The following is a 13,063-nucleotide window of genomic DNA, read 5'->3' as shown; positions in this document are numbered from 1 at the left end:
CAATGGGTATAACTGCGTGACAATTTATTCATGACGTTACTGCAGTGGAAAGCGATAGACGTCACAATTACAAAAAAAAAACAAAAAAAAAACAGATGACATTTACATGTCCTTATTTCTTTTTGGGAGCGTTGACCGAAAAATGACGCCCAAAACAACACATCTAACGTGTTGTTTTTATAGCGGGCGTTATTCGTAATAAAATTAGAATGGAACATAAACGATAAAGTTACAAGATTATATATAACCAAAGTCATTTAAGCACTTTATATATACCAACTTTACCTTTGCACTGTGAGCCATGCATCCGTCGATTTCACTGTCAACGTCAGGGTCTCAATAAGTTTTTTTTTTATTGTTTACGCTGTATGTAGTGTGTAGTTCGATGCTCACGGTGTTACGGTGTAAATTGTCCCCAGTACGGCAAGAATTAATTGAAAAGATACGTCCACTAAATTACAAAGACATGCACGCTACAGGACAATACGTACAAGAACATCAGTTTATTTTACAGTTATCATAGTAACGACTACTTGCCCTAGAATGTTTTATGCAGTATCTGAGGTAGCATATGCAAATACTTGCAGATGTAGGCAAATTATGCAGTCTTGTTTTATGTTGAGAAAGCAAAAAACAAGTCGAAGGAGTAGCTGAAATTAATTTGTGTATAGAACAGTGTCAATAAATACGCAGGAGGTCAAACAAGTGAAATGGAATTGTCGAATTAAAAATGCCAAGAAACACATAATAGAACGACGAAGTGATAGAAATCAATTTGTGGATAAAAAGTGTCAATAAAAACGTAGTAGGATTATCATAACACATTTCATCTATGCTATAAAATAGTATTACAGACTTCAAAATATTGATATAATATTCGTCATTTCATTGAGCATAATCTGCGGAAGTTACAAGTTACAAAATCTAAATTTGTAGAACAAAGATACAAACTGCACACCACAGCAGGCTGAATATCACCCAAATAACTTGAAAATATCTTTGCCAATTAATCTGTAGCCTGATTTGCATGCGCTAAAACTAATTAAATACTTGTTTTGTACGCACATCACGCATTACACACAGCCAATACATAAATAAATAAATAAACAATCATTGTTCAATTGCATCGTTTTGGACCGCGCTGATGTAATTATGTGCAATTACTGATCGTGTACGTTTTGGAAAACCTTGTAAAATGTTTGGCAAAATAATCCAGAGTTGTATCCATTGAAGAGAGGTCACTTTGGTACTGATATATTTGATCTTAAAATATATTAGAATGGGAATAAACCTTATTAAATAATGCAGTCCTATCAAATGCTTTTGGCACATGAAATTTGAAATATTTTCCATTACTATTCTCGGGTTTTTATTCCGTGCAATAGAACGGTGTCACTAAGGCGACAATTTATTCTGATCCAGAACTGTTCCTGCTACACCTGTCGTTCAAGGCCTGACAAGCATTTTATTTTGTGTCCAATTTCATTTTGGCTTCATCCTCTTTAGTGTAAGACCAAAAATCTTTTTCAAAAAGGTCTTATTCATTCATTCACTTTTTTTGGGGGGGGGGGGGGGGCACCAGACAGATGCCCCCCCATTTTCAAAAAATAAAAGTACTTTATGTTTGTGTGTTTCAACTCAGATGTGTTGTATGTTTTTTTTAAAACAAAATTTTATATCAGAAATGTAGTTTTTAGAACTTTGATGGGGTATTTATGTTTCCTTAGTGTTATCTAAATGGTTGTTCGTCCGAGCCTGGTTTCCCTTACCTTGCTTGAAGTTCCTTCCCTTGAAATTTTGTGACCTTTGCTATAGGTCGCCTAGGTCTCAGTGTTTGCTATATGTAGTGGTGCTACATTGTGTGTATGTTATATCTTCTGTATGTTGGAGACAGCAAGTATAAGTCAAATATCTTTCCCAGTTGTATTTCTTCCTAATTTGGATTTAAGATCCGTTATGATATATTATATTTTATCTTTTAATTTATTTTATGGTTTTCGAATTTTGACGATGGAACGGTGTACTATTTAGATTTGTTATTTTAAAAAATCCTTTTGTATTATTCGAGTGATAATATGTGTCGTTCCTCGTAATAGTTCTTAAAGATGTTAATAGGTAGGTTACGCTCGATCCACTGGGGCATCATGCCGCAGACATGTAGCATTGTGTCCCACCCAGTCACATTACCCTGACACCAAGCCGACCAGTCCTAACACTAACTTGCTGATGCTGAGAGCCAAACGAGACAGCTAAAAATACCATTTTTTAAAAAGTTTTTGGTATGACTTAGCCTGGGCTTGAATTCGCGACCCCCGCTTCAGAGGCGGACGCTCTAATCGCTTGGGCCACAGAAGCGGCCACTTTTATTATTGATATCAAGGAGAACCAATTAACATAAATAGACCAAATAACCGCCACGTTAACCGCCACGTTTATAATTACATAAAGTTTGCATGGTTAATATTTGAGGCTCACACACCATTGCTTTATTTTTACACTTTCGCTTATTTTTTTGGTATAAATTTGTTAACGCTTTAGACTTGGACCTTGACCGAAAACCTTGATTTCACGAGGACATTTTATGTCTATTAATGTAGCTATAGACTACATGGTATTAAACCAATTTTTTTGTTTCTTCAAATAGAGTCCTGGTTTTGTCCGTTACGGTAATTTATCAATCACTGCCATCATATTTCTGTCCGCAAGGGTTCGAGCCTCGTCTTTTTGTGGGTACGTGAGAAAGTTTGCCTGCAGCTTCCTGTGCGCCAGTGGTTTTTACTGGGATTTAACAGGGTTCTTCCTCGTCGTCATGTATAGTATTTTGTGCTAAAACAACATTTGCTTTGGACTTTATTTTCTTTGAAAAGCATGAAAATTTGTAAATCACCCCAAAAATATGTATTTAAAAGCATGAAAATATGCTTTTCTATTTCTTTAGAATAATTAATAAATGATTTTAAGTAAGCAAAATTTGTTTGAAAGCGTGAAATATTTATTATGAATCATTTATATGAAGGTACAAAATAAAGTTATTACATCTGTCTAATGACACTTATCCTCGTCTGCTTGCTGTAACAGGCCGTAAGTATGGATGGGCAGATCGACGAACAGGACGAAGATGATCAAATCAAAATATATGTAGTGAGATATTATGAACTGCTATTGTGTTACATGAAAGCACATAAATTACTCTGACATTATTCTTATATTTGTTTTATTTAAAAATTGTAAACGATGATACGTGAAAAACTGTGTAGAACCTATAGCACTTAGCAAACACAGTGAACAATTAATACAACCTGGGTTATTTATTTATTTTAATTAAATGAATTGTTTTCTTGTTCAAAATAGCGCTTTCAACAAATACTGACAATATCAGATAGTGTTATTATGTGAATATGTGTTGATACCTGAATATTTGATTTTGATTTAATAACTCGAACTAGACAGGGCATCGGAAACATTATATTAATTTTTATACTCGTGCACTCCACCCCAATTTATGGTTCAGCGTCTAATAATGTTTGCTGTAATGTACATATTCCTGTAAATACCAAATTATGAAGAGACTCGCTCAGTCGGTGCTTGTGTGGTCAGATTGTCCCTCCCCCCCCCCCCCCCCCCCGTAAGCAGGATGAGAAAACTATCTTATAATCAACTCATCCTCTTCAAACCCGATGCGTCATAAGATAATCTCCTATTCTGTGTAAGAACTCCCTTTACAAGAACAAACTACTGACGGACAAATAGAAACACTTACAATGCATTCGAAAAATTTGTAGAGTTTTACTGGCTTTTGTCACAGAAGATAAAGAAGAAAAAAAGAAATTTAAAAAAATTAGAACAGTTATATGGAAGAAAAAAAAAGAAAAGTTTCCAAACATTTAATCTGTGACAGAGTACAATTTTCTGGAGAGACTATCAATTCTCATTCATTGCATGATGAAGGAAAATAAGTAAAACATTGTTTTCCGCATGTGTTTGATATTTCATAGAAAATAAGTAAAACATTGTTTTCCGCATGTGTTTGATATTTCATAGAAAATAAGTAGAACATTGTTTTCCGCATGTGTTTGATATTTCATAGAAAATAAGTAAAACATTGTTTTCCGCATGTGTTTGATATTTCATAGAAAAGAAGTATGACATTGTTTTCCGCATGTGTTTGATATTTCATAGAAAATAAGTAAAACATTGTTTTCTGCATGTGTTTGATATTTCATAGAAAATAAGTAGAACATTGTTTTCCGCATGTGTTTGATATTTCAAATAAAAGAAATAGAACATTGTTTTCCGCATGTGTTTGATATTTCAAAGAAAAGAAGTATAACACTGTTTTCCGCATGTGTTTGATATTTCAAAGAAAAGAAGTAAAACATTGTTTTCCGCATGTGTTTGATATTTCATAGAAAAGAAGTATGACATTGTTTTCCGCATGTGTTTGATATTTCAAATAAAAGAAATAGAACATTGTTTTCCGCATGTGTTTGATATTTCAAATAAAAGAAGTATAACACTGTTTTCCGCATGTGTTTGATATTTCAAAGAAAAGAAGTATAACACTGTTTTCCGCATGTGTTTGATATTTCAAAGAAAAGAAGTATAACACTGTTTTCCGCATGTGTTTGATATTTCAAAGAAAAGAAGTAGAACATTGTTTTCCTCACGTGTTTCATATTTCATAGAAAAGAAATAGAACGTTGTTTTCCGCATTTGTTTGATATTTCAAACAAAAGAGAATATAAATTCACATTATGCCATTTCATCACTTTCACGAGTATTTATAAAGCGTGGCAGACATGGTCGCCTTTTCTCCTGTTTACTGAATATGTAGCCAAGACTAAAAGTAGAACCGTACGGACGGACGGACAGACAAGGGATCATTAACTACATTTTTTTTTAAATTTTAAAGTGACATGTAAAACTTTATACAATGTAGCGTTACTGCAGAAAGTGCCAGTTTACGATTTATACTGGAATGTCAGGAAACACCTCTCTCTTTCTCCAAACAAATTAATTTTTTTTTAAATGCTTATCTTTCAAGGCCTGCTGCTGTGAGAAAACAATCTCAACAAAAGAATGATTTCAAAATTTAATTTCAAGGGTTCTATAATAACTATAAAATAAAACAATTTTTTTTCTTTACTTCAAAGCTGACGATGCATTATTTTGCAGACCGTAAACAAACCGGATTTGCATTATATGCGAACTTTACAATACACATAATCATTTTTCTGTAACGTTAATGTCTTAGGCTAAGTTTGTTTGATATAAGAAATCATGCAATTTCCTCACGCTTTAAATTCATTTTATATTATGTCGCTACCGTAAGGTTATATTTATCCCTGTGTCATCTAAACCTCAGTACATCAGCTCCACGCATTTGCATACAGACAAGTTGATGTAATCCCGTTCATGATACATGAAAATCAATCTTGTAGAAATATTAATCACCAGACACAAACGCGCTGTGTGACGTCAGATTCGGTGTGATGTCGTTATCAGATTGTATAATTTTGTCTGGTTGAATTTCATCATCAGCGTTCTGCCAGTGTCAACGTCATAACGCAAGGGAGGTAAGACACTGAGAGCAGCAGACGACAGAGTGGAGAGTGAAGAAATTCACATAATCTACCAAATGGGATTTTCACTGAAATATTCAGGGTAACAGTATATTTAGGGTGCGTTGAAATGTTGGATATGACAGGGATGTATTAGATGACTGATCAAGTTGTGTATCTTTTATCTTTACAGTAAGGTTCATTTCTTTTTTTATATGTATATTATTCTTGTTTTATCGAAACCTCACTTATTTTTTGCCGAGCGCTTACTTCTAAAGAACTTTTCCAGCAGTTAACGAATTTTTGTCTTATTTTTTAATGCAATAAATTGTGCAGAATAAAAAATTGCGCCTCCTCTACATTATGTTGATTTTTATTTTATAAAGTAGTCAAGGGTAATTTCATTTGATTGATAATAAAGCACCGTTCTTTTTTTCGGGGGGGGGGGGCGGCTTTAAAAATTGACTCTCAAATACCTTAAAAAAATATTGCCGTGTTTGAGAGACCCCCGGAAAAAAACAACTGTGACTATTGTATTCACGATATTAGTTGAGAAAAAGTTATAAAATTATAAACAATAATTATTCCATGTAGTGTATGAATATTAATATATCATCTCAGCTGGTTGCAATTTATGGCCTGAAATCTATATGGGGTGGGGAGTATACCGATAAACCCCAGAGTCATTTTCAGTCATATATATATATATATATATATATATATATATATATATATATATATATATATATATCGCACGTAGGGAATACGTATATCGATATAGGACTTTACTTATTTTGAAATTTCTATAAAAATCACCCCTGCTCTATAACCCCACCCCAATATTACGGTAAGAATTTTAATTTTGTTACCGATCTACACTTATCAGTGACCCAAGTTTTAATTTCTTTATGTAGTTTTTGCTTTTTTTTCAAATTTATTTTTATTTTTAAAAAAAAATGTATTTCTGTAGTTTTTGTAGTGTAGTAAGAATTGGACATGATAGAGGGACAACAACAGTTTCCACATAAAACCAGTTATCACACGATACTAACTCATCACCCTGTACAGTATTTGTTTTAATGTATACATTACAAATGTCCGAATAAAAGTATGGTACATGTGACATCTTAAACTTACTAAAATACTGTACAGAACTAGAATAGTGTGCTTACTGGTTCCATGTGACGTCTGCTGTTTAATCCCTCTATACTAATAATAATAATAATAATAATAATAATAAAAGAATAATGAATAATGAAAATGATAGCGTTAGTACAATTTACACCTATCTATTGGACTATTGATGACCCGAGTTTTAGTTTTGATTATCCTTTGAAAATGACAGAGGAAAAACAACAGTTTCCACATGGAACTAGTTATCACACTATAATGATTCATGACTCTGTACAGTATTGTTTTAATTAGTACTAATATCAAAATGAACGTAAGGTATTAAAATACTGTACAAAACTATAATAGTGTGCTTACTGGTTCCATGTGATGTCTGCTGTTTAATCCCTCTTGAATTAATAATAATATGAATAATAATATTAATGCACTCACACAACTACGAGTATCATACAGTATTTTGTGTATTTTCTGGTGAATTCATTTACTTATATGTGACATTTTTATATCTAATCTAGATCTCTCTGATAATAATGATAACAACAACAAGAATACGACGATGGTTGTGGTGGTGGTGATTAATTATGACAGTCGACTATTATTTAAAGTCATAAATTCAATATTTGTTTATGTCTATAAGTTATATTTTATTTTAATATAATTATTCATGTCATTATTGATGTTTATATCATTTTTATTTACAGACGACCTTCACCCTTGGGGTGTCGTTGTGGTCAGAGACAAGCTGGTCATCACAGACGAGAATTCTAATAAAGTCCGTGTGTACAGACGACATGACGGCATGTTGATGTCTTCATCTGACAATCTGGAGTCAGATCCCTGTGGCGTGTGTCGTGTAAATGACACGGACTTATGTGTGGCTATGGATGACGGTATAACACTGATGTCGGTACAGGACTCCGGTCTCATTTCTAGGGGTAAAACATTTGATTCACGTCCATCATTTTTTGAATTCTGTCATGGTGTAGCTGGATTCATGGACAAAGTTCTTGTCTGTGGTGTCAAAGACAACACCATATGTTGGACCGTTGTGTCTTTACAAGATGGACGACATGACAATTTACACAAAGTCTGTGGAGGGGTGTTGATGAGTTGGTTGACGACAAAAGGAAACATGGTGTATATTTCGTGTGATGCTTACTCCCATGACGACATTGGTGTGTATGGATTTAATTTACAGAATCCAAGTCAACCGCCATACAGATACAAACCTGAGGGACTGTCATGGCCACGTGGAATAACTGTAGATGATAATGGACAATTATTTGTGTGTGACAGGAATTCAGACTCCATTCATCATCTGACAGAGACATGTCAGTTAGTGGCCATTTATACGGAGGGGATATCACGTCTTCCCTGGGCCATTTTCTGGGACAGTGGGATTCTGTACGTGGCAGCTTTTAACAGTAATGTCATCACCATGTACCAAACACCTCATCAAGGCAAGTAACATATTTTATTTTTACTTCATTGACATCAACAACACATTTATAACTTTATTATCAAGACAATCATTTTAAAATATTTAAATGAAATTTAATTTAAATTATATCTTTAATAAAATTGTTCATTTGTATGATCAAAGTCTGCATCAAACACTGTCATGTATGCAGGTGTCGACACAGTGATGTATGTAGGCCTATTTATTTATCTTATGTAAATTATAAATAAAATTTTAGTTATTGTTATTCAATTTAATAATATTCTACTTTTAAATAGGAAGGTTAATTATTTTTTTTTAATAATTGTATATATTGGTTTAGACCAGCTTATTTATTTGTTTGACTGGCGGCGAAGAAATGTCAATGATGGCTTGATGGATAGAAAAATATCTCAGGAGTAAAACAAGCCATGTAGTATGGTCGTGTGCCTTTAAAGACGGAAATAGCAGAAGGAAATAGAGGGTCATGGGTGGAACGAAGTATTTGGAAGTTCGGTACTTCTCTCTTATATATTATGATAGAGAGGGTCCTATGTCAGAAGGGGTCATTGGGGTTATCTAAGGTATTTTTGTCACTCTATATGATTTTTTTTTCCTTTAGATTATTGTTTTTTCTTCTTTCTTCTTAGCATCAAGCTCGCGTTGAGCACCTGTGCATGAATCATATGTACTTTACATACAGCTGGGGGTCGTGTCAAACGTTTTTCAACGATAACAAATACAGATTGTATGACAGCCAGGGATGGATGCCATTAGACCAAAAGAAAATAAAATGTGTTTTATCCCTTTGTAATTGTTTTACAATTAGGGTAGGTAGGTACGGATATTTTAAAATTAACTTAGGATTAAAACAACAAAAAAATCATTAGGCTACGTAGGTCGGGAGATATGTATTTTTTCAAAACAAAGAACATTACATATGTGATAAGTATTAGTATATATAATGTATTAAGCGCACCAAGTACTGGGCTAAACTAGATGGCCAAAACATTTTCGGGATTATTTTGTATTACAAAGACAAACGGTTGTACACTTAGTCATATTACAGTGTCATAGTGTGTAATCATAGTTGCTATTCAGTTGCCATAGTGTCTACTCAAATTTATTAACATATTAATGTCAACTGTTTCGTGTTGTTTGAGGGTAGTAAGACTTCCTATGATGCTGGCATAGTGTGTTATCATATATATTTGCAAACACGCCATTCATGTCAGTTGGCACATGTATATCTTATTGATGTTACACTGGCATAGTGTGTAATTATAACTGATACCAAGTTGGCATAGTGTGTAATCATATTTCCTAACACACTATTCATGTCAGTTGGCACATGTAATTCTTATTGATGTTACACTGGCATAGTGTGTAATCATAATTGTTACTACGTTGGCATAGTGTGTAATCATATTTGTTACTAAGCTGGCATAGTGTGTAATCACATTTCCTAACACACCATTCATGTCAATTGGCACATGTATATCTTATTGATGTTACACTGGCATAGTGTGTAATCATAATTGTTACTAAGCTAGCATAGTGAATCAGATTGTATTGCAGTTGTCAGGCGAGTATTCCTTGCACATTTTAATTCTTATTTAGTTTCATTCTAATACATTTTAATTTCTGTGTCTTAATTCTTATACACTGTAATGTCTGTGTCTTAATTCTTAACACTAATGATTGTGTCTGAAGTCTTATACACTGTAATGTCTGTGTCTTAATTCTTAACACCAATGATTGTGTCTTAAGTCTTATACACTATAATGTCTGTCTTATACACTTCAATTTCCGTTTTAATTCTTTGGCATTTTAATGTCTTAATTCTTATACTCTTTAATATCTGTCTAAATTCTTATACACTTCAGTGTCTGTCTTAATTTTGTATACACTTTAATGTTTCTCAGGTCACCGGCCATACTCCAACATTTTCCTATTTATATCAGATTTGCGTTACATGGTTAAAAATAGTTATACTCGCACAAAAAGAACAAAAATGTTATCAAGTGTAAAGAAGAAATAATAATTTAATTACTCGAAATAGACGTATACAACGCTGTTACTTCCCCTTAGTTACGATTTCCCACCTATAGAGGACGCAACCGGAAATGACGTACATTTATCCCTACAAGACGAAGTACATGCTTCTTGTTGTCGAAAAATAAAACACTATAAAACTATGGATAGGGAATATTCAGATGAAACTAATGAAAACTAATTTACTGTTCAGCCTTATATCGGTATGCATGCACAAAGCACTAGATTGTGTCGCTTTCAAAACTGTTCCATTGTTTCATTTTCAAAATTCCCGTTAATACAGGTAAAAAGAATCAATGCTGGCTTACCTGCGTCGGCAGACTTTATATAAAAAAGATGAAAGAAATGGCACAATTAAAGAATCCAAAGGAACCAAACTCGACTTCCTTTTGTCGGCCAAGTTCAGAAGAAACAATTGGCACACTAAAAAGATACTCAAGTCAAGATTCCGGGGATGATTTGCATTGTAATAAAATGACCTCTGTATTTGATATCCTGTCGGTAAGTTTAAGCAATGAGTTTATTGCTCCCTGCTAGTTATGGTTATCACCAGGGCTTCTATTTGTTTGCCACATGTAATAATAATTGACGTTTGCAGGGCAAATAGTATACACAATAATAACTTCCTTTACTAATAATTTTGTAACACATGCTAGCAAAAAGATTATCATTTGCACTCACACTGAATGTATTTTAAAATAATGATTTTTTTATTTGCGAGATACCGACTTATAGTTAACCTGGATACAATACAATCTGGGTCAGTTTGCAATAAGTAACTTATAATGCGTAAATGGCAGGTGCCTTCAAGCAATACTTTCGTGTCATTTGTGATTTTGTTATTTGACATAAGCAATACACTAAAGATGTATATGCAAACCGGCATCCGCTACATATTTAATTTTTAAAATAATTTTCGCATGATGAAAAAAGAAGGAATATATGATAACAGTGCAAGTTTAATTTTTTGCATTTTATTTTCAAACAAGTGTATGTTTATCAATTTATTTTGTACCGTGAGTGTGTGTGTGGGGGGGGGGGGAGAGGAGCACACATTAAACACAAACTTATTTCCTTTCTAATTTGTACGGAATAATGGAGCAAATATGAATGACGATATTGACCAGTAATTACAAGCTTTCAAATTACGCGCGCAAACACTAAGACAACTTGAAAAATAAAAACAAACAATAAAATTAACTGGTAAGAGCTTCATATTGCAGCAACTAAATACTGACAAAATGCTCAACATTATTCTCTCTCTCTCTCTCTCTCGTGTAATCTAGTATGTATTGTATGCAGCTGTGTTACAACGTGAAGCCTAAAATTAAGTAAATTTGTTATAATATCTCATGTACTCTACCCTAAGCAAAATTTATACGTAATTTGTAGAATATTATCTGTTACATATTTTTGTTTTATAAATGATTATTGATAATTTGACCGGAAGACTTAAACTGAGAATGTCGTTGTGCAGATGCATATATTTTTTAGCATAAAAATGTATGTAAATATTTTAATTAGAACAAGCAATGTATGTCACTTTGTGTTTTATCTCATAAATATGTACGTTACGAAGTATGTTCAGTTTCTTTCAAAGAAAATCAAAATAGCCTGTTTAAATTTATTTTGTTCCCCCTAAAACCTATCTTACATAGCATCTACTTTTTTGTTGGAGAAAAAGAACGTACAAACTATTGTTAAGTTTGGCCAAATTGTATTTCAGCTTGGGCCGAATTGTCTTTGGGCCAAATTCACTATAATCCGGCATAAATGATACAACTTTCCCATCTCTCCCCTATTCGTTCCCACAGATTAAATACACTTTTTTTCTGGTAAACATGGTTTTTCGGAAAAAGAAAGAACGCCTTTCACCATCATCACTCTTTTGGTTACATCCGAATGCAACACAGTGCACATATTTTCTGTACAAAAGCACGATCGTACGCTATATCACATAGACATTTACTTGGGGAAATTAAGAACTTGAATGGCTAGGTTGAATAGAAGGGATAAATGTACGTCATATCCGGTTTTGGCACGCGGAAACTACCGATTGTTTACGGAGATTGCCGAATCATTTTTTCATTTTATAGAGCAGAGTTTTAAGTCTAATTAAACATTTTTATGGTGTGCATACATAACATATGCGTTTTGTTTATAACTGTAACAATATCACACGTTTGTACAATATAGGTGGCAGGTGACCTTTAATTGTTATATACTTTTAATGTCTATCTACTAGTATTCTTGAAATTCCAGTATTTGTGGACATGTCTGCTAGACTGAAGGTTTTGACCAGCAATACTCAGAACAACCAGATTTTTCTGCATAAATTCTCAAATAACATTATATCAAATTGTCTTTGATTATTTTAGCCATCAAACTCTTAAAATAAACTAACAATAAACTTTAAGGAAAGAAAATTGAAATCATGCTAGATTTTGGACGGTTTCTTTGTCAATCAATATGCATATTTCAAAAGAAGGCTTACATTAAGAGGTCACATGGTCTAGTACTTTGTGCTAACATTGTTAAATCCATAATACCATCATCAAGACCGACATGGAATATATCGATAAGCCATATGGCCAGCATGTAAAACATAACAGAAAGCAACTGTAACCCATTTGATCTACATGTATATATTCATATAGAATCATCTCATCTTCAGATTGCTGATGTTTAAGACATCAATCACAGACTGGATGACTAAAATAAAAAACTCCATTAGTTAAGACCATTTAACAGATTTTCTGTGCTGCAGTACATTCCCATTCATGTCCATGGAAGTTACCATTCTTGTACCTGCATAATTAGTGACACTAGTTAAAACATCCTTTCTAATCCTGGCCTGGCTTTCGCAAAACATTATTTT

General features: G+C 33.2%; 1 protein-coding gene across 3 annotated transcripts in view; it reads left to right on the top strand.

Annotated features, from left to right (window-relative positions):
- Positions 1-13,063, top strand: part of LOC149774743 (uncharacterized) — a 175,623-nt gene that overhangs the window by 69,032 nt on the left and 93,528 nt on the right. For 2 of the 3 annotated variants that reach the window (XM_089944808.1, XM_089944807.1), the window contains exon 3: positions 7,394-8,152. In XM_089944808.1, coding sequence (XP_089800934.1) covers positions 7,394-8,152 — 759 coding nt within the window. Of the gene's footprint in view, positions 1-7,393; positions 8,153-10,291; positions 10,687-13,063 lie in introns of those variants that run through there. The other variant, XM_089944809.1, reaches the window with a different exon arrangement.

The sequence above is a fragment of the Sinohyriopsis cumingii genome, unplaced genomic scaffold, assembly GCF_028554795.1.
Source record: "Sinohyriopsis cumingii isolate HCF-2022 unplaced genomic scaffold, ASM2855479v2 utg000160l, whole genome shotgun sequence".
NCBI classification, from domain to species: domain Eukaryota; kingdom Metazoa; phylum Mollusca; class Bivalvia; order Unionida; family Unionidae; genus Sinohyriopsis; species Sinohyriopsis cumingii.
Note: the sequence above shows the minus strand (reverse complement) of the source record. Positions and strands in the feature narration are given on the sequence as shown.